At 41.0% G+C, this 19,163-nt stretch overlaps 1 protein-coding gene across 1 annotated transcript in view; it reads right to left on the minus strand.

Moving 5' to 3' along the window:
• LOC122814218 (pleckstrin homology domain interacting protein) overlaps positions 1-19,163 on the minus strand; it is a 2,625,611-nt gene that overhangs the window by 1,481,202 nt on the left and 1,125,246 nt on the right. Inside the window, 2 exon segments of the mRNA XM_044086823.1 lie at positions 1,193-1,321; positions 4,725-4,950. Coding sequence (XP_043942758.1) covers positions 1,193-1,321; positions 4,725-4,950 — 355 coding nt within the window.

Below are 19,163 nucleotides of genomic sequence, written 5' to 3' on the forward strand. Positions count from 1 at the left end.
ACAATTAACAACAATATGGAAAAACTATTGCACAGCTCAAGAGAAGTGTACATAGCTCACACAGGTATTCAAGCTAAACGGACAGAGAAGTAGTATGGTGTTGGGGTAACTTCTCAACAGAGGGCATGTAGAACTTCTATGATTTGCTGGTGGGGCTAGCTAGGCTGAGTGTGGATCTACATTAGGGAAGATGTGCTTGGCAGAAGAGAGGAGATCTCCTCCCTTGTGTGGTAGAAGGCAAGAAAGGTAAGGGAGGCCAATATACATGTGGAAGATGTTTCTGGCTCTGTTAGCTAAGCCTCTCACAGACCAGGTGGCCCCAAAGGGATATTGACTGTGGACTTTCCATCCCAGCACTCTTCTTTGGCAGACTGTAAAGCGACCCACAGGAACTGAATAAAATTGGTGTGCTTTAGGTAATTAACAGTCTTGAAGGGCAGGGTATCAACAGTGCTACCTGCTCTGTAGTGTTAGGTGAAACAGCCATGCACTTATGAAATGGCTTCCCTGAAATTCTTGCCTTGAGCATGTCACCCAAAAAAACGGCTTCAACCAAACAGTGCAAATTGCAATACACATATGGCTGCGGCCATTTAATGTGGCATTGTCTTATTAATGCTGCCTATTACATACAATAAGGTTGAAGAAGGCATTGGTGTGGTTAATATAATGAAAGAATACGGTGAATGGTATGAAGATGGTTTGTGTTATGGGAAACAAACAAGTAATTAGGAGTTATTCTATTACGTCAGTGTGAACAGGTGTTTTTATATATGTCAGACAGGGTACAAAGAGAGCTGTACACTATTTCAAACAAAAAAGATATTGAGCTTATAACCCAAAGACATGCGAGAAAAACTGTTTCTATTTCCAGGTCCCTGGATGTAAAAGAATGCCTTTTGCAATATTACCATAAAGAAAATGCATAAGCTTTCACACACCTTTTCACAACTCTGCATAACCATCTGGGTGTATTACCATTACTTATGCAGGGTCCAGTTACATAACTCCTGCACAGAAGTGGGGAGCAGGCTGTTAAACAATGAATTCATAAACTCTCAACTAGCCCTCTGCTTAAGCACAGCTACAAGACCCCATATACATTTGAACCACCAAGACAGAGCCCAAAGACTTTAACAAAATATTTACAGACTTAAAAAAAAAAAAAAAAAATATTCAGGAAATATCTTACCTCTGCCACCACGACTCAAGCCGCTACCTCCAGGTTCTACGGATAATCTTTGATCCTGTTCTTGTTGTAATTGTTGAATTATACTATCCAGTGGACTGTTTGCTAGCTGACTTACAACTTGGTTTAGACCTTGAAATTCAGCAAAACAATTTTAATTAGAATGGCCTTTCATTCTACACAAGCTCTCCGTTTACAAAATAATGAAAAACCCAGTACTATATGTTTAGCAAAATCTTTAAACGCCAGCATTTCTTGTAAGACTATTACTAGTTTATAATACCCAGTACCTTTCTGCATATTATGGATACGATCCGTAAACAAAATGTGAAAGAGGTCTGAAATTTTGAACTACATCATTAATTACCTTCAAGAAAATATTTCAATCAGTGTATATTATTAAAAGCATCACATACGCCTCCATTTTTGACAACTGTTAAGTCTTTTAACTTACTGAGTTTGCAGACAGATGGCAATCTAGATTTAATTTAAAAAAATGTTGGAATATACACTTTGAAAGAGGAAAATCAAAGAAAACAACAGCATTAAGTTGACCCCCAAGCTGGACAAATGAAGAGCCAATAATGATGAGAACCATAAATGTATTACAATTACTTAGTCTATGTAAAGTGAAAGTGTAGGATGGTGAGGTGCAAAGCAGAAATAAAAGGTTCTTGGGGTAGTGAAGTCACCTTTCCCAAGAACACAGCATTTGTAAAAGCTACCATCTCAAGTGCTGCTATGTTCAGTTTTGATGGCTACGTAATATAAGGAAAAGTCACACTGGTAGAAAGCATGCAGCACAGTAATCATAAGGGTAAAAGAAATGAAGGGACTGGACAGGATAGAGTGCAAGTCTTTAAATGCTAATAACAGGATCATAGGAAGTTACAAGGGTATTGGTCCTGAGGCCCTTACAAGCCTAGCCAAGGATTTAGCCCATGTTCCAACAAATCAGCACCTGATGCCCCTTGTCTACCATGCTATATAATACAGAGACGTTTTACAGTCTCCTAACATGCCATGGAAACAGAGTGGTGAACCGTCTGCCTCAGAGACTGTTTGAGCAAATGCAGAGTGTGAGGAAGTTCACAGTAATTACCCTTAGCCAATACAATTTAGAAGGGAGAACAAAGATTGCCTGGGCCAGTAGGTGGTCAACCCCAATGATTTTTGGCATTTTTTTCTGTACCTTCAGAAGTACCTTGTGAATCAGTGGAAAGGGTGGAAATGAATACAGGATCATCCCCGTACAAGGAAGTGGGAATATGTCTGTCCTCCAAGCATGTCTGCAAGATGTCTGGAACAAAATTTTCTAATTGCCTGTTTTGAAAAGAGGCAAAAAGATCTACTTGAGGCATTCCCCACATCTGGCCTAGATCCTGAACTCCAGTGCCTTGAGCTGCCACTCGTACAGGTCTGCCTAGTTTGTCAGCCATGATGTTTTGCTCTGATGGGATATAGGGTACCTCAATAGTCAGTGAATGCTGTAAAGCCAACTCCCAGGTTATCACTATCAACCGGCACTGACGGTGTAACCTTGTATTCCTTTGTTTGTTGAGGTGACATCACTGTGGTGTTGTAACCATCAAAAGAGGTGGCAGAATTCATAGGAGATTAAAGACTTTTCAGGCATGGATCACTGCCAACATTGACGATGCCAATATGCTTCTGGGCATCCTTGGGCCCCCAACTGGTCTGCACTTGCACTTCCACTGATACAGCTCCCCAAGCTCATTTAGACAAATCTGCCTGGAATGACTACACCAGAACCGGAGAGAAAAAGGCAACTCCTAGAAAGATAATCAGCTGAAGGGAGAACATGACCCTTCCAGTTTCAGAAAAGATGCACAAGCTTGTGTACTGAATGGGTGTGTACTGAATATGTGTGGGGTCATGCATGCAGCAACTGTACTCTTTGCATTGAGTGACAGTGTCCTGGCACTCCAGATGTGCCCCTAAATCAATGTATTTGGAGTTGGGAGTCCTTCAGTGGCACATTTCCTATCAGACCATTCTTTCCAAGAGTGCACTCTGTACCTATATGGACAGGGCAGACAAGGCTTCAAACAACTGTATGGCAAGCAAGACCTACACTATCAAGCTCTGGCAAAGGAACAAGCAGTGAATTTTTATCAGCCATAAAACCCTGCTGCATCAAGTGGAAGGCTGGGAGAAGAATTTTTTAGTCCTAAATGCTACCTTTGAGCTGCAGCCAAGTGACTGAAGGTATGGCTACAAGGGATCAAGCCAACACACTGCTCTAAACAACCACAAGAGAGGTAAAGCCTACAACACATGGCATATTCCCCGAAGCAACAGTCAGGGGTGCACCTCCTCCAAGCCACTAGTTCAACTCAAGTACATGACAGGCTCAGACTTACATTCTCAATGGTTAAGGGTAAGATAACGATTCATCAGAACTGGAAGCTATTTCCAGAAGAGGCTTACCAACAAAAGACTGTTTCCACATTGGACTTACAACCAGGGAGGTATAGCAAAGTGTCCCTTTCCACTTCTTTAGCCTTCTGACAGTACACTGTTAAATACAAGGGGGATAAGTGAGACATTTCCACAGATCCTGGTGCTGAGCGAGCACTTTCATCTGTCACCATTCTCTAGGTAGTTGCACAATTTTTCCCTCGTGTTCCATGTAGGTAACCGAAATTGGTGACATGTATAGAAATCCTCTTCCCTCTTGCACACAAATACTTTAAAGACTTCAGTACTTTAAAAATCAAACAGTCAAATTTTTCCTCAGTGTCTGGCTTATTTGGCAGCCACAAACATTTTCAATATTTCAGTACTTTAGGAAGAAACAATGGAGCTTTTCAACAATGCAAGTCAGACACAGATGGCACTAAAGAACAAGCAAGCTCAGGGGCTAGAACATCTCTGCATGTGTGAAGTGTTGTATCAATGTATGCGCCAGTACAAGGGGCAGTGCACCAATGACCATTGAAGCTCCAGTATCAAACTGGAAGGGAAGCAGAATACGAATCAACTGCTCATTCACCAAAGACAGTTCTGACACTAGATGGTTTGGACCTCAGAAGGGTGGGAGACAAAGATAGCTGTTCAAAACTCTGGGTCGAGTAACTGCAATCTGATGGTGGGTGTTAAATACAAATCAAAGGGACACAAGTAACATACCAAGGGAAGGGTGATTCAAAAACTGGAATCATCCCTTACACCTTTAACACCCCCCACCCCCTGGAAGTGTTATACAAATACAAGGAGTGGCCTTGCTTGAGGAAACATGTTATCAGGAACAATGGTAGCACTTAGGAATGCATGGAATAAATGCACAAAACAAAAAATTCTACTAGGCTACAGAAATGAAAAGAAAACTAATCAGTAAAGAAGTGCGGCTTATCTATTACAAATAGCAATGTGCAAACAAGATGAATCAAAGTATTCCTTACCTATGAACAAATTCTAGGTTTCAGTTTAATGAGACTGGATAGAATATCACAAGTACTTCAACTACATATGCGAGAAAATGTGGATTCTATCTATTTTGCTTACATCTTACCTGAAGGTGTTACTCCCATCTGTGGAATAAGTTGTTCATCTCTACAGCTTTCACGTCCAGGAACCAGCCTCTGAAACCTTGGTGGATGAGGATTACCATCAACATCTACCAGAAATGGAGGTGGCATCAGATGGGGAGCTTGCTGTGTCTGTTCATCCAAGACGTAATTATTAGCATCACGGATAAGGGGGCGATAATCAGTGTGGAAAAACATCTGATCTGCTATCTGAATTAAGAAAGTTATGTTAGGAAAGGTAAACTAGGATTTCATTTTTTTTTTTAAGGTAAACTAGGACTTCCTGAGCAAAATCTTGAGATGCTTCACATTTACAGAAAGTACCACTCAAACTGACAGTGTTTAAAACATGAAGCAAGTTCAATTTAACACAATTAGCCTACGAAAACAATATTACTACACACAGTACTTTTAAAAAGTTTTCATTCTGAATTTCTCTTACTTATTTGGCCACAAATATAACGACAGTGCTAAGTTACTTTCTCCTTACTATAGTCTGCTGACATATTCCATGCTACCTATATGCACACTTACTACAGTGTTCCAGCATTGGAGTGTTCATGTCTACCTGTGTCCATGATATTCTTACTGCATATTTCAAAGTTTGTACTATTTTCTTCCAAGTCCAACAACAGCAAACAGTCTCCAGACACCAATTTGTATTTCAAGACTATTTATTTGCATGGAACAATGGAAAAAACAATGCATACTTTCAAAAATGGAGACAAAACACAGATCTCTGTACAAATGCTCTCACACAGTCTCCACTTCACACACCTTTCCTATCCTCAATCATATTTTAGCAGTACTACAAAAGGGGATGGCTTCCCACAGTTTCAAAAAAAACTAGGTACCTAGCAAGAAGGTTGGCTTCCCACAGTTTCAAAAAACTAGTTATCTAGCAAGATACCTTTTAAATTCATATTTTACAGTACAGGAATAGCTTCAGACTGGTTCTATCCTTCTAACACAGCTTTTCTCGAGACTCCTAACGCAGTTTTTCTTTGGTTTAGAGTCAGACCTCTGTCAAATATGAAACTACTATTATGGGGAATCATCAGCCCTTAAAGCTCCTCTTCACTTCTCATTTGCTCCCATGGTGATTCTCTCTCTTCTCTCCTACTGGACACACACACTGCAGCTATCACAAGATCTCTTGGCAGTGTGTTTTCCTTGCTCAGTCATCTCAGCAGCTGTCACTATGCCACATTACCCACTCCAGTGTGGAATCACTGATTCAAGCTCCCATGGATGCAATGTATGTCGAGGACAGCACATCTGCATTAAAATGACACTGACACAGGTGATGGTAAATTGTAAAACCGAATAGCTGGAGAGTTACTGCTCAACAAAAAAGCTTAACATTATTACCTTCTGTCCTTATGCATGGCTTGCAACAAGATTCAACCACCTTCCCAGCACATATTTGAGAGTGATGAGAGCTCATTTAACTGCTAGACATTCTCTTTCCACTGCAGAGCACATTTTCTCAGCATTACTGATCTTCCAGCTAATAAAAAGGCGCTCCTCAATCACAACCACTCCGGATAGCACCACTCCGAAGCTGATTCAGAGTCACCAGTATACACTAGAAATGAGTCGGAAAAGTCAGGAGCATGACAGGTTCCAAACACAGCATACTCTTCAGTTTCTAAAAGACCTTTTAAGCATCATTTGACAGCTGCATTTTTATGGAACCCTGTCTTTGGACAGGCAAACCTAAAGATGCTTTAACCTGCCTTTTTGTAATTGGCCAGGGATGGATCTGAATTGCCTCAGTTTTGTCAGCGCCTGGGGCTTCATAATCCTTCTACGATATACCCTAAAACTGGGGTGCCACCATACCTAGTATGCATTTAGCTGGGTTAGCGGTCAGCCCAGCATGGCTCAAAGAATTCAAAATGGCTTGACTTTTTGGGAGAGGAGTTTCCCAGACTTTTCAAAGTATTTTTCTAGGAGAACATCATACTCTCATCCAAGTAAGCTGGTGTATATCTGGCAAGAGATCTTAGGATCTTGCCCATCAGCTTCAGGAAAGTTGCAGCTGCTCCATGGAGACAAAAAGGCAGGACTCTATAGTGGAACAGTATATTGGGTATAGAGAATGCTGTCTTTCCGTTAGCATCTGGGGCTAGAGGAATATAACTGAGTTAAATTTGAGGTGGACATAAATGTATCCCTGCCCAATTTTTCAATCAATTCATCCACTAGTGGCAAATAATATGAATCAAATTGGCACATATTATTCAGCTTCCTAAAGTCACTGCACAACCTTACCTACCCATCAGGATCGAGACCATTTCATTACCTTCTGTAATTCTTCTATGACCCAAATTTTACCATATTCTGTGTTTCTTCCCCAACTACTTGGTGCTGAGACTCTGGTATCTGGAATGGTATCAAATGCATCTTTGTACCAGGCACTGCTTCTACACTGTTGGATTAAACTTGTTCTACCAGACAACTCATAGAATAACCCCCTTAATTCTGGGTCTGGGTCCATGGGTAATTTCTCCCCTATTTTAACTACAGGACATTGAGAGTGTTCTTAAATTCCCCAGCAACCACTCTACAGAAATGTAATTGTTTTTCTCCAAGGTTACAGAACATTTAAGTGACATAATGTGTTCTGTCTTTCCTTTCCCCAGTTTTCTAAATTTATGCTTCACTTCACACACTCAAAACAACTTTGCCATTTTACAAGAAATGTAGTTTCAGCACCATACACCAACACAATGATTTCATCGCCTTTCTGGAATTCTCTAAGACAAGGACTTCTGTTACATGCTCTCTGTTGTGCCTCCTGGCTACTATCTATGTGTTCTCTTATTACACACATCACCAGAACTCTCAACTGTCCCTATTTTGTGGGAATATTTTTATTTTCAGACCTGATTTACCCTAGACATGGTGCATCTGACAAATAGGTTCAGTGCTAATTTTACCCCCCCTCTCACCCCCTAAAGGGCCCATATCTATACAGGAAGAATGCAGAGTCCCTGTAATCACAACTACGCAGGTAAAAGCTACACTCTCTAAAGCCAAAAACACAGTATCCATGGGACCGGACAACATCCCAGGCTGTGTTTTACATGAACTTCAGAACGAACTGGCTCCCCACTTAAGCACCATGTTCAATAATAGCCTCACATCAGGCTTTGTGCCCACTGAATGGCGCACATCAACACTTATCCCAATCCACAAAGGGGGAGCCACCACTGATCCCAGGAACTACTGACCTATCAGCCTGACGAGCCTGGTCTGCAAGGCCATGGAACGTATCATCATGGAACTCAAACAAAAACATTGGTAACCTCCAAACTCTAGATCCCACCAAGTTCGGGTTTGTGAAAGGCAGATCATGCCTCCTGAACCTGATCGACTTCTTTGAGGCAGTCACCAAAGCCGTGGATGAGAGTAAGGTGGTTCACACAGCCTATTCTTGACATTGCCAAGGCTTTCAACACCATCTCCCATTCTGGAATTATAGCTAAACTCACTAAACTAGGTATAACTCCCCACGTCACAAGATGGGTTGCCAACTGGCTCACTGACAGAACCCACACTGTAAAAGTTGCAGACTCCAAATCTGACCTCAAAGCAGTGACAAGTGGAGTACCACAGGGTTCCGTCCTGGGACCTCTCCTGTTTGGTATCTACTTCTCTGAAGTACAGGCTAACACAGAAGGTCTCTGGCTAACGAAGTTCGCAGATGACTGCAAACTAGGAGCCATAGCCAAGTCCCCAAATGATGTGGACATCCTACAGAAGGGACTCATTGAGACAGATGCCTGGTGTCAGAGCCATGGCCTCAAGCTCAATGCCAAAAAGTGCAGTGTCATCCCTTTTGGTAAAAACTCTGCACCCATGAACTACCACATAGGCAGTAATCTACTTAACACCGAATGCGTGATAAGAGACCTTGGGACCCAGGTGGACAGTAGTCTCTCCTTTGATAGTCACATCGCCACAGTAGTCAGGAAGTCCTTCTACGTGGCACACCTCATCATAAAAGAGTTCTCATCCAGGAAATAAGAGGTCACTATTCCTCTCTATTCATCACTCATTAGACCCATTATAGAGTACAACGCCCCTTTTGGAATGTACCTCACAAGACATCTGCAGCAGCTGAAAAGGTCACAGAAAGAGGATTACTGGCCTCAAACAAATGCCCTACACTGACCGCCTCAAAAAACTCCAGCTTTACTCCGTAGCATATCGCCTACTCCAAGGTGAACTCTGCCTAACATATAAAGCTATGTCAAACCCAGAGCTGTTGGACATGCTACACCTAAAGAAATCCCAATCCCTCCGAGCTACACACTTTAGGGACCTAAACCTTGTCACCACAATAAACAGGACACACTGGAGAGATGAGTCCTGTCCCAGAGACTTTCTATACTCTGGAACAAGCTACCCATCTATGTCAAGCAAAGTTCTTCATTAGCACTCTTCAAGAAAAATCATGATGAGTGGATGGGAAATCAGAAATACACCCCGAGGATCACTTCTGTGTCTCTGCTCGACAGTGGCACAGGAAAATAACTTTCTTGGGTGGCGTAAGCCATGGAACCTTGCTGGCTAGGCTTACGTAGGCCCTTGGGCCGATAGCCTAGTACTACCTATGAACCTATCTGTTTTGGGAGGTATATCCCTATTTTCAGGCTTGATTTGTGTATGTACCTTTAAGAAGCTATGCAAGGGCGTGCACAAGTGTATAAATACTGATCACGTGCGAGTCTGACTGCCATTTTGCAGTATGCTGTTGGGATATAAGCATGTATGTATGTATGTAAGGTCTGGTGAAACTTTTGCAGCATATACAACTGACTTGAGGAATAAGACTAAAACGTGCAGATTTGGTGATTTAAGGGACGAGTTGAAAAAAGACAGATGTGTGTGGTATTAAAGATGACACTGTGATAAAGATTTTGCTTTGTGACAGTGATTTAACTTTGAATAAGGCCACTGAGATTTGTCAGATATACAAGCTCACAGAAAAACACACAAATATGCTTACAAATTAGAGTTTCATGCTTCCAGTAACTTCTAGAGCTCATGTTGATAGTATACAGCATGTGGTTAAAAGAAACAGGCTCAAGCACATGGCAGCAATTGTAGCCCCTGCAGCATCCACTGGTAAACCCCAGAGCTTTCCAGTAAATTTCAGAGTTCGCACAGTCTCAGTGAAGCATAGGAGTGAGTCAGCAAACTCAAAACATGGGCTCCTACCCAATTTCATTGCCAACTGTCGTAACTATGGTGGAAATCATGAATCTAAAAGGGAAAAATGTTTAGCTTTTGGTCAGCAGTGCCACAAATGCAGTAAGTGGAATCATTTCAAAAGGTTTTGTAACTCAAAAGGCCAACAGTCTTTCATTAGAAGTGAACATTTTAATAAACGAGTGGATCAATTAGAAATCTTCAATCCTACTCTTTATGTTGATGGTGTGTCAGTGTTTTATGAAACAGTCAATGCAGTAGATTCAAGGGCAAAAAAAAGAAGTATTTTGTACTGTTTGGATAAATGGGAAACCTATAAAGTTCAAAGCTGACACAGGTTCTAAGTGCAATGTTATATCAGAAGAAACATTTCCTACAGTGCGTCATGGTGAAAGGCTTGATCTGGCAAAGTGTGTGAATGCTGTTGCTTATGGTGGTAAGAAATTCAGACTGAAAGCTCAGTAGTGCTTTCATGTTACTCTGCTGGAAGATGTCAACTTGTTTTATGTGGTCAAGAGGCCCGTCTAGTCATTATTAGGGCTCAAAGAAAGTTTGAAAATGGGACTGCTTTAATTTAACAAGGAAGTCCATCATGTTAGCTTAAAAGACCACTACTCTAATTTTGCCCAGTGTATTTTTTCTACCTATGCTGATCTTTTCTCAGAGAAACTAGGCAAGCTTCCAGTTGTGTACTCCATGAAGTTAGACCCAGGAGTCAGTCCAGTTATCAGGCCAGCTCAGAAAGTTCCAATAGCCATGCAGGACAGAGTCAAAGTAGAGTTAGATAAAATAGTGCATCCAGGGATTTGTCCAGTTGGTTCCTCTACACGTCTATTGAATGGGTATCTTCCATAGTGGCAGCTGATAAGAAAAGCTCAGGTGACATCAGAATATGTATCGATTCAGAATATGTATTGATCCACAAGATTTGACCAAAGCACTAAAAAGACCTCATCATCCAATGCACACAGTCGAAGTCGCAGCTCTGATGCCAAGTGCCACTGTTTTTTCTGTTCCAAATGCAAAAAGTTTATTTTGGCAAAATCAGCTTGACAAGAAATTGTCACTGCTCTCTATGTTCAGTACTCCGTTTGGCAGGTACAGATTTTTGGGAATGCCATTTGGGATAAATTCTGCAAGTGAAGTCTTTCAACGAGCAATGGAACAAATTGCTATTATAGTAGACGACGTACTAGTAAGGAGGTAATGGTGAAGCTGGGCATGACAGAAACCTCAGAAAAGTTCTGGAAAGAGCACGTCAAGTGAATCTTAAGCTCAATCCACAGAAATGCAAATTCAGGCTAAAAGAAGTTACTTATGTTGGTCATTTATTTACTAGTTCACGCCTATGACCAGACCCTTCTAAACAAACAGCCATTCTTGAAATGCCAGCTCCAGACAATGTTCAAGCCCTGCAAGGTTTTCTTGGCATGGTTAACTGCCTAAGCAAGTTCATTCTAGACTTGAGCCAACTTTCAGCACCACTTAGAGAGCTAACACGTAAAGATGCATCATGGTCTTGGTTAGAGCAACACCAAAAAGCATTTGATGTCCTGAAACACAGAACTGCTAGTCCACCAACTAACAGATACTATAAAGTTTACAAGTCAGTTACACTTTCATGTGATGCTTTGAGATTCAGTCTAGGTGCAGTCATTCTACAAGAGTGTCAATCTGTTGCCTATGCATCGAGAACTCTTACCCAAACTGAAATGCAGTATGCTCAGATCGAGAAAGAGCTTTTGGCAATTTTGTTTGCATGTTCAAAGTTCCAGGATTATGTTTATGGTAGACCTAATCCAGATTAAAAGATCACTAACCTCTAGCCACTATCTTGAGAAAGCCTATGCAAACAGCTCCAGCCAGATTGCAACAGATGATGTTCAGATTGCAAAAATATAATTTCACTCTTGTCTACAAGAAAGGCGAACTTCTCTGTCTTGCTGATACATTGTCCAGATAGCCCAGAAACACCACTGAACAGCATGAGAATGAGAACCTTGATTTTGAAGTCATGGAAGTGAGAAATTTTTCTTCCCCACGTCTTGATGAGCTGAGAGATCACACAGCCACAGATCTAGTTTTACAAAGGTTCAACCACTTTATCAAGCAAGGATGGCCATCAAAGCAATCTAGTTTACCTCAAGAAGTGCAACCTTATTTTCCTTACAGAGATGAGATTTTATCTGACAAATGTATCATTATGAATGATCCAAAAGTAATTGTTCCAAAGTCCTTGCAACAAGAGTACAGTACTGTCTTGCATTGTGGTCACCCAGGAACAGACTCTACCAAAATAAGGACGAGAAGACTAGTATTTTGGCCTTCTATGTCACAAGACATTGAGAAAGTACTTTCACCTTGTTCTGTGTGCAATAGTACTAAACCAAATCAACAGAAGGAACCACTTCAGCTAAACAAGATTCCTGAACTACCTTGGTCGACAGTAGCTACTGACATTTTCAAGTGGAATGGTCAAAATTATTTGGTATTAGTAGACTCTTATACTAAATGGTTAGAGATTAATCTACTTCCTAACCTAACATCCAGTACGGTCATTACCAAGATGAAGCATCATTTTGCAGTCCATGGTAGTCTGCACAAAGTTATTTCTGACAATGACGAGCAGTTTACAAGCCAACAGTTCAAAAGATTTGCTAAAGATCAGGCTTATAAAATATAGAGCAGCAGAGTCAAAACCATGAATTTATTAAATGAGACTTTAGCTGTGTTTTGAAGGAGTTTTAGTGAGTTGTCTTAACAGAAAGTGGGATATTGTTCTAGACTCTAGAACCATAAATGGGGGAGACATAGTTGCCAGTAGAAGTGTGAGCTGAGCTTTTGTTATTAGTAGTAAGAGTTTATCTGTAGATCATAAAGATCTTACCGGTTTATTGGGTGGATGACACTGGTTAACATCTGGACAGTTTTGAGGTTTACTGCTGAAATTATGGATAGTGAGAAGCTGAGAGTATGTAAGGTACTGTGGTAGTTCAAGCCAGGCTAACTGTTACTACCAGACAGTGATGGGTTCTGTGAGGGACTCTGGAAGCAAATTTAGCTACCCTGATGTAGCACAGTTGGTACATACTGATGCAGAGTACAAGAGTGTGAGGAGGAAAGCAGTGAGTTTCCTTATAGAATCAGACAGGTAACTTTTGATTCTGTACAGGTTGTCTAGTTTCTGGAGCGTTTTCTTATGTGCTGAATGTGGTAGTCAAATTTCTAATTTTTGTCTAAGTAGACTGCTAGGAGTTTTCAGTACTAAACAAGTTACATTTTTGCATGGCTTCAGGAGTTTAGAGAACATTTTTTTTTTTTTGGGGGGGGGCTTCAAAGTATTTTGGGTTGAAAATAATTGACAGTGTTGGTACAGTTAAGGAACATTTATGTGTTGTATAGATTTGTTTCTATTGAACTGAAAGATACTGTGATTTTTGCAGTGTGTCAAGGTTTGTAGCAGAACAAATAAGTGTAGAGTTGTCAGTGTACTCTACAATAGAAGCACTTTCATTGGCTGGAGAAAGGTCACTGAAAAAGATGTTACAGAGTGCAAGAACAAGGATGGATCCTTTGGGGATACTGACTAATACAAGGAGAAAAGGTGAAAGAATTTATTTTGCCATTTATAAGATTGTGGTCTACTGGAAATGTGGAATCAGGCCAGGGAAGAGTTTGCGAGTCCTAGATTGATGAGTTTCTGTAGGAGGAAATGAGAGTGAAAGAAAGAGGGTGTCAAACACATTCGATAGGTCAAACATTATTGTTTCTACTTATGTTAACAGCATTAACGAAACTGAGGAAGGCAGAGATAGTCTGCCACGGTATGAATGAAATCCATGTTGTGACTGGGAAAGAAGAGCATGTTGAGCAATATGGGAGAGAAGTTAGGTCTGAATACATTTTTCAAGTATTTTGGCCGCTAGGATAACCAACTATGGGAAAACAGCTCTGACCTTATGAATGGGAAGAATGTAGGATTTTTCAAAGAATAGTGAAACAATGGATTCTTTGATGGCTACGTTAATTAGGATAGAGGCGGGGTAGGCAATTGCCTCTGCTGCAATTTTAGAGTATTCACTAAGTTTAACAAGGAAAAATGGGTGGTTACCGAGTTGGGGTGGGAGTTGTATGGCGGGACAGGGGGGTATATTATTGAGAAAAATGGATGAAATGCAAGTTGAACATTGTAACAGTGTTTTCAGAAGTAAAGAGACTGGTTAGGGCAGGTGAAGGTTGGGCAGAACATCCAGGGTTTAGCAGCTGGTTTTATGGAAGACCAGAAAGATTTGGGGTTGGAATTGTTTTCCCTCTTAGGTATTTGCACTGCATTTTTTTTTCTAATTTAACACTCTATTTTGTATGACTCCTAAGGTGTTTGTAATGTTGGATATTTCTTTAGGTTTTATTAGTAGGCCGTGTCTTCCATTTCTTAACCTGTTAGTTTCATAAGTTGTTCAGTACTTCAAGTTATCCAAGGGGCTAATTTAGATTTGACTAGCTTTGGTATGAGTGAGGCAAGTTCATTTAGGAAGGTTTTGTTAAATTCAGATACTCCTTCTATAGTGAGCTGTATTAGGTTGGACCAGTTACTGTATTTTAAGTTAGAGATATAAGTTCCTTTGTTAAAGTTTACGATGACATGAACTGCTTTAGGTAATGATATTTGTTAGTTTGCTTTCTAATGGTGAAAATTGGTAAGTAGTCATTTAGAGTCTGCTAGAGTTCCAGAGGATATTTTATTTGAAGAGGAGGTAAAAATCCAATCAACAATGGTTGCCTTACTAATGCCTTTGTTGAAAAGAGTTGTGAGACACAGTACAGGTTTAAGGTATTTGTAGGAGTGTCAGATACAATAGAGAACCAGTCTTCATTAATGTTGTCCAGTATTATTTTTTCTTGTGGGAAAATGGATGCGGCCCAGCAAAAGAGGTCTTCTGCTGCAGTGATATTGTTACCTGGTGGTATATACATGCCAATAATACACAGGGAGTTTTTTGGCTACGCCCAAGGAGGGAAATAAGGATTTCTGAATTACTAAACTGAGATGGGGTGTGGGTAGAGTGGCTGAGCTGAGGGAATTGTTATACAAAACAGCAACTCCGTCTGCCACTGTATGTCTTCTGTTCTCTCTTATAATGTTACAGCCTGCTGGATTTTTTTTTTAATCATATTTTACTTCTGGTTTTAGCCAGGTCTCATTTAGAATGATCATGTTGAGGTAATGCTGCATTATCCAAGCATGGAAGTCAGACAACTATCTTGTTTGAAATGCTTTGGATGTTTATGTGAATGATGTATACGGACTAGCTTTGTGAGAGGCAGTGCAAGTGTGAGGAGTGTAAAGGAATGCCCAGAGGCAGTACGGCAACGGTTAGTGTAAACATCACCATTTAGTTGTATATTTAAATGGGTGTGGTAATATTTTTAGACCTAATCTTAGAAAGGTGGGGTTGTAATAACGTAGGCTTTGCTTAAGAAAAGTACAGTAAAGGAGGAGTACAAGGTAGTAGTAATTATAACAGGACAGTGACAAGGGTTAGTAGAAATTGTGACAATTCCTTTCCACAATCTACTATTTGGATGTGGGATAGGGGATGTTAAGCAGCCTAAGAGGAAAAGTACCGAAAGAAGCAACAACTGTGAGTTAAATAGCACAGTGACTGATGAAAAGAAGACAAGAGCATTTGTAGAAGATGGGAGGGTAAGGGATGTGGTTGTGGTTTACTGAAAAAGTTATTTGCAAGGGTATGAGTTATGGTATCTGTGATAACAGACGTGCTAATACGAAGGTCGATTAATAAGATGCTGACAGGACACAGACCAGGTGATGGATAATGTAAGCAGAAAGGGGTGGAGACTGTTTTAGCAATGAAAGGTTGAGATAAGACAGTGGATTAGTTTCAAGTTCGATGATGACCGGCGGAAAGGAGGGGAAAAAGAGAGTGTAGACTGTATGGTTTAAATGTAAGCCAAGTGAGGACAGGTGGGAAACTGCGCTAGGGCAAGGCGGCAGAGTGAGCCTGAGTGAAGCAAGGGCAAACAGAGCAGGGCCCACCTGAGCAGCACAGGAGGGCAGTCCAAAAACAAATCAGACTAATAGTGCTTCACATGTTAAGCTGGAATCTAAAAGAATGTCAAATTGAATTTTTAAATATAAAAATACACTGGGGACTCTATTACATTTGGGAGTCAAAAGAAGCTGGAGGGAATGCAGCGGGTTACAGCTTTTCAAGAACACTCAATGTAGACATGAGATGGACACTGCAGGAATTTACATGGACTCCCTAGAACAATACGTTTAATATGCACAGAAACCTATACTACTTTTATGTAGTGGGTCCAAGACAGTCTTTTCAATTGATCCAGAGAAAGAAATACAGAGCAAGACACAACCACACTTTCAGGTGCTTGTACTTGCTAAACCAAAATATATAGTAGCTGTAGAAAGTATATTGAGGTTATTGGTCACTGCAATGGAGAAACGGGAAAAAAACATATATAGCGTTGATTACACAACTTGAGAAGGGGTAGTAAAAACAGAGATAAAAGCTGCGACTTCTATTCCAAGTAGAGAAAAATGGTAAAACTATACTATTCAGTGGAATAGAGGCAAGCAGAATTCATTTAACAGATAAGAATGAGGAAACGTTCAAAAGACGAGTGAGAAATAGAAACCACCTCACGGGAGAGGGTACCAGCCTTCCTTTACACAGCATACAGTCAACTTTATTTAAATAAAGGATGCCGCATGTGAGTAGCCTAGTGCAAGGAGTCAGGGCTGCCACTCCTGTTAGGAGTATGATTCAAATGGCCATTACTAGCATGTTCAGTTTAAACAGGCAAGCTGTAATTGAATATACTTGAGCTTAACTAGTTACATTTGCTATGACCACACAAACAAAAATGCCATTACACTATTTAACCATCATAGCTAAAGAAATAAATATGCAACATCTACTCAGCAATATATAAGGAAATATGTATGCATAGCCAGGTCAGAGAAGTACAAAATTAGCACTATATGCAAAATGCACATCTCTGAGAAACTACATGTATAAGTATAAGCTGCATGCTTGTATTTACAATAAAAAACATGGAGAAACTAGATATGTAAGACTGAAATGCAGCCAACTAACAACTGGTCATCAGACCACTTTAATTGTGTCAGAATCTGGGTTTAGTCAGTTCTGTAAGAGGAACCAGTCATCCTGCTGTTCACAAGAAATAAGAAGTTATGTACCCACCATAACGTTCCATGTTGGTAGTCCATCTCACCCTTCATTTTTACATATGGGGTTCGGAGCCGATCCTCTGCTCCGACTCGGCCAATTTACAAGCTGGAAGACTTCTGGTTGGCTCGTGGCTAAACAGGTATCCCATGGTGCACCAGTACAATCCCCAGATCTTGTTTGCTGCTCACTAGAACAACAACCATAAAAAACAACCAATACTAAAGGGTCTCCAACCAAGGGCAACCAAATTATTACTTCCAGATCTTCCAGGATGGGGGCAGGAGGGCGGGTTGGTAAAAATGAAGGGTGAGATAGACTACCAACATGGAACGTTACGGTGAGTACATAACTTCTTAATGTTAGGGTAGTCAGATCTCACCTTCATTTTTACATATGGGACAGCGTCCCTAGCACCTTATTCTTGGGTGGCTCATTGGAAAATACTCTTGAGCACCATGGAGCCAAAGGATGCTCTACCCCTGGATGCCAAATCCAATTTGTAATGTGTAATAAAAGTGTGAGGGGTAGCCCACGTAGCTGCTGCACAAATATTATCAAGTGGTATCCTGGCTTGAAAGGCTGCAGAGGTAGACAGCGACCTGGTAGAATGAGCCTTGATCCTGTAGAGTAAAGGTTTGCCCTCCGAGTTATAGATAAAGGCTATACAACTGGAAATCCAATTAGATAGTGTCACTTTAGAAACTGGTAAGCCCAATCTAGAGTCAGAAAAAGGAAATTAATAATTGATCTGATTTCCTGAAAGCCTTAGTCCGCTGTAGATAAAAACATAGTTGTCTATGAACGTCTATGCTGATGAAAACAGTACTCAGCTCCATTACAGTGGTTAGGGAAGAAAACTGAGAGTTCTACTGATTGGTTTAAGGTAGCATTAGAACAAACTTTGGGGACAAAGGAGAGATTAGCAAGTAATGACACCCTGTCTTTGTGAAAAATCAAATACGGTGGCTTAATAGACAAGGTCTGTAGCTCCAATACCCGTTTAGCTGATGTGATAGCTACCAAAAACAAGGTCTTCCAAGACAAATATTTTAGAGAAGATGAGTGGGAAGGTTCAAAGGGGAGAGAAGTCAATATGGACAACACAAAATTTAAATCCCAAGAAGCCACTGGTTCTTGCAGAGGTGGTCTGAATAGAGTGGCCCCTTTGAAAAAGGTCTTGCATAGCTTATGAGACATTAAATTGGTATCTGGAAAACCTAAGTGAAAAGGAGAAATTGCCGCCAATTGGACTCTGATAGTGGCAGCGGCAGATCCTTGCTGAAAAAGCTCGGAAAGAAAATCCAGAATCACAGGGATAGAAGCAGTGTATGGATCTACATTCATTCTCTGTGCCCAAATAGAAAATCTTTTCCCATTTACTGTCATACAGCCTCCTAGTTGAAGGTTTATGGGAGGACATAAGAATATGTGACACTGAGGATGATGCATCATGAAGCCTGATTAGGGATGGAACTGGAGCAGCCACGCTGTCAATTTGAGGGTGTGGACTGAGGGTTGTAGCGAACCTGACATGTGAGACAACAGATCTGGAGCTGGGTCCAGAATCCAAGGATCGTCCAGGAAGAAAGGTTCGAGGAAGAGGAACCAGACCTGATGAGGCCAGTAAGGAGCAATGAGGATCAACTTGCTTCCCAGTCGACTGGCTTTCTGAATCACTTTGGAAATGAGTGGGATTGGAGGAAATGCATACAGAAGTCCCATAGGCCAATCGTGAGCCAGAGCGTCTCTGAGTCTCCCCCTGAGGGGGAATCAGGGAAAAATAGCTGCTGCATTTGGTATTGACTGGGCTGGCAAAAAGGTCGCAGCAAAGCTGTCCCCATTTCCAGAAAACCTGATCCACTGTTTTCCGTTTCAGAGACCACTAGTGAGGCATTAGGATTGCCCGGCTGAGCTTGTCGGCTATCACGTTGGTCACCCCTGGAATGTGCGTTGCAACCAGAAAGC

Source organism: Protopterus annectens, chromosome 1.part1 (assembly GCF_019279795.1).
Source record: "Protopterus annectens isolate FY-2018-M chromosome 1.part1, PAN1.0, whole genome shotgun sequence".
NCBI classification, from domain to species: domain Eukaryota; kingdom Metazoa; phylum Chordata; order Ceratodontiformes; family Protopteridae; genus Protopterus; species Protopterus annectens.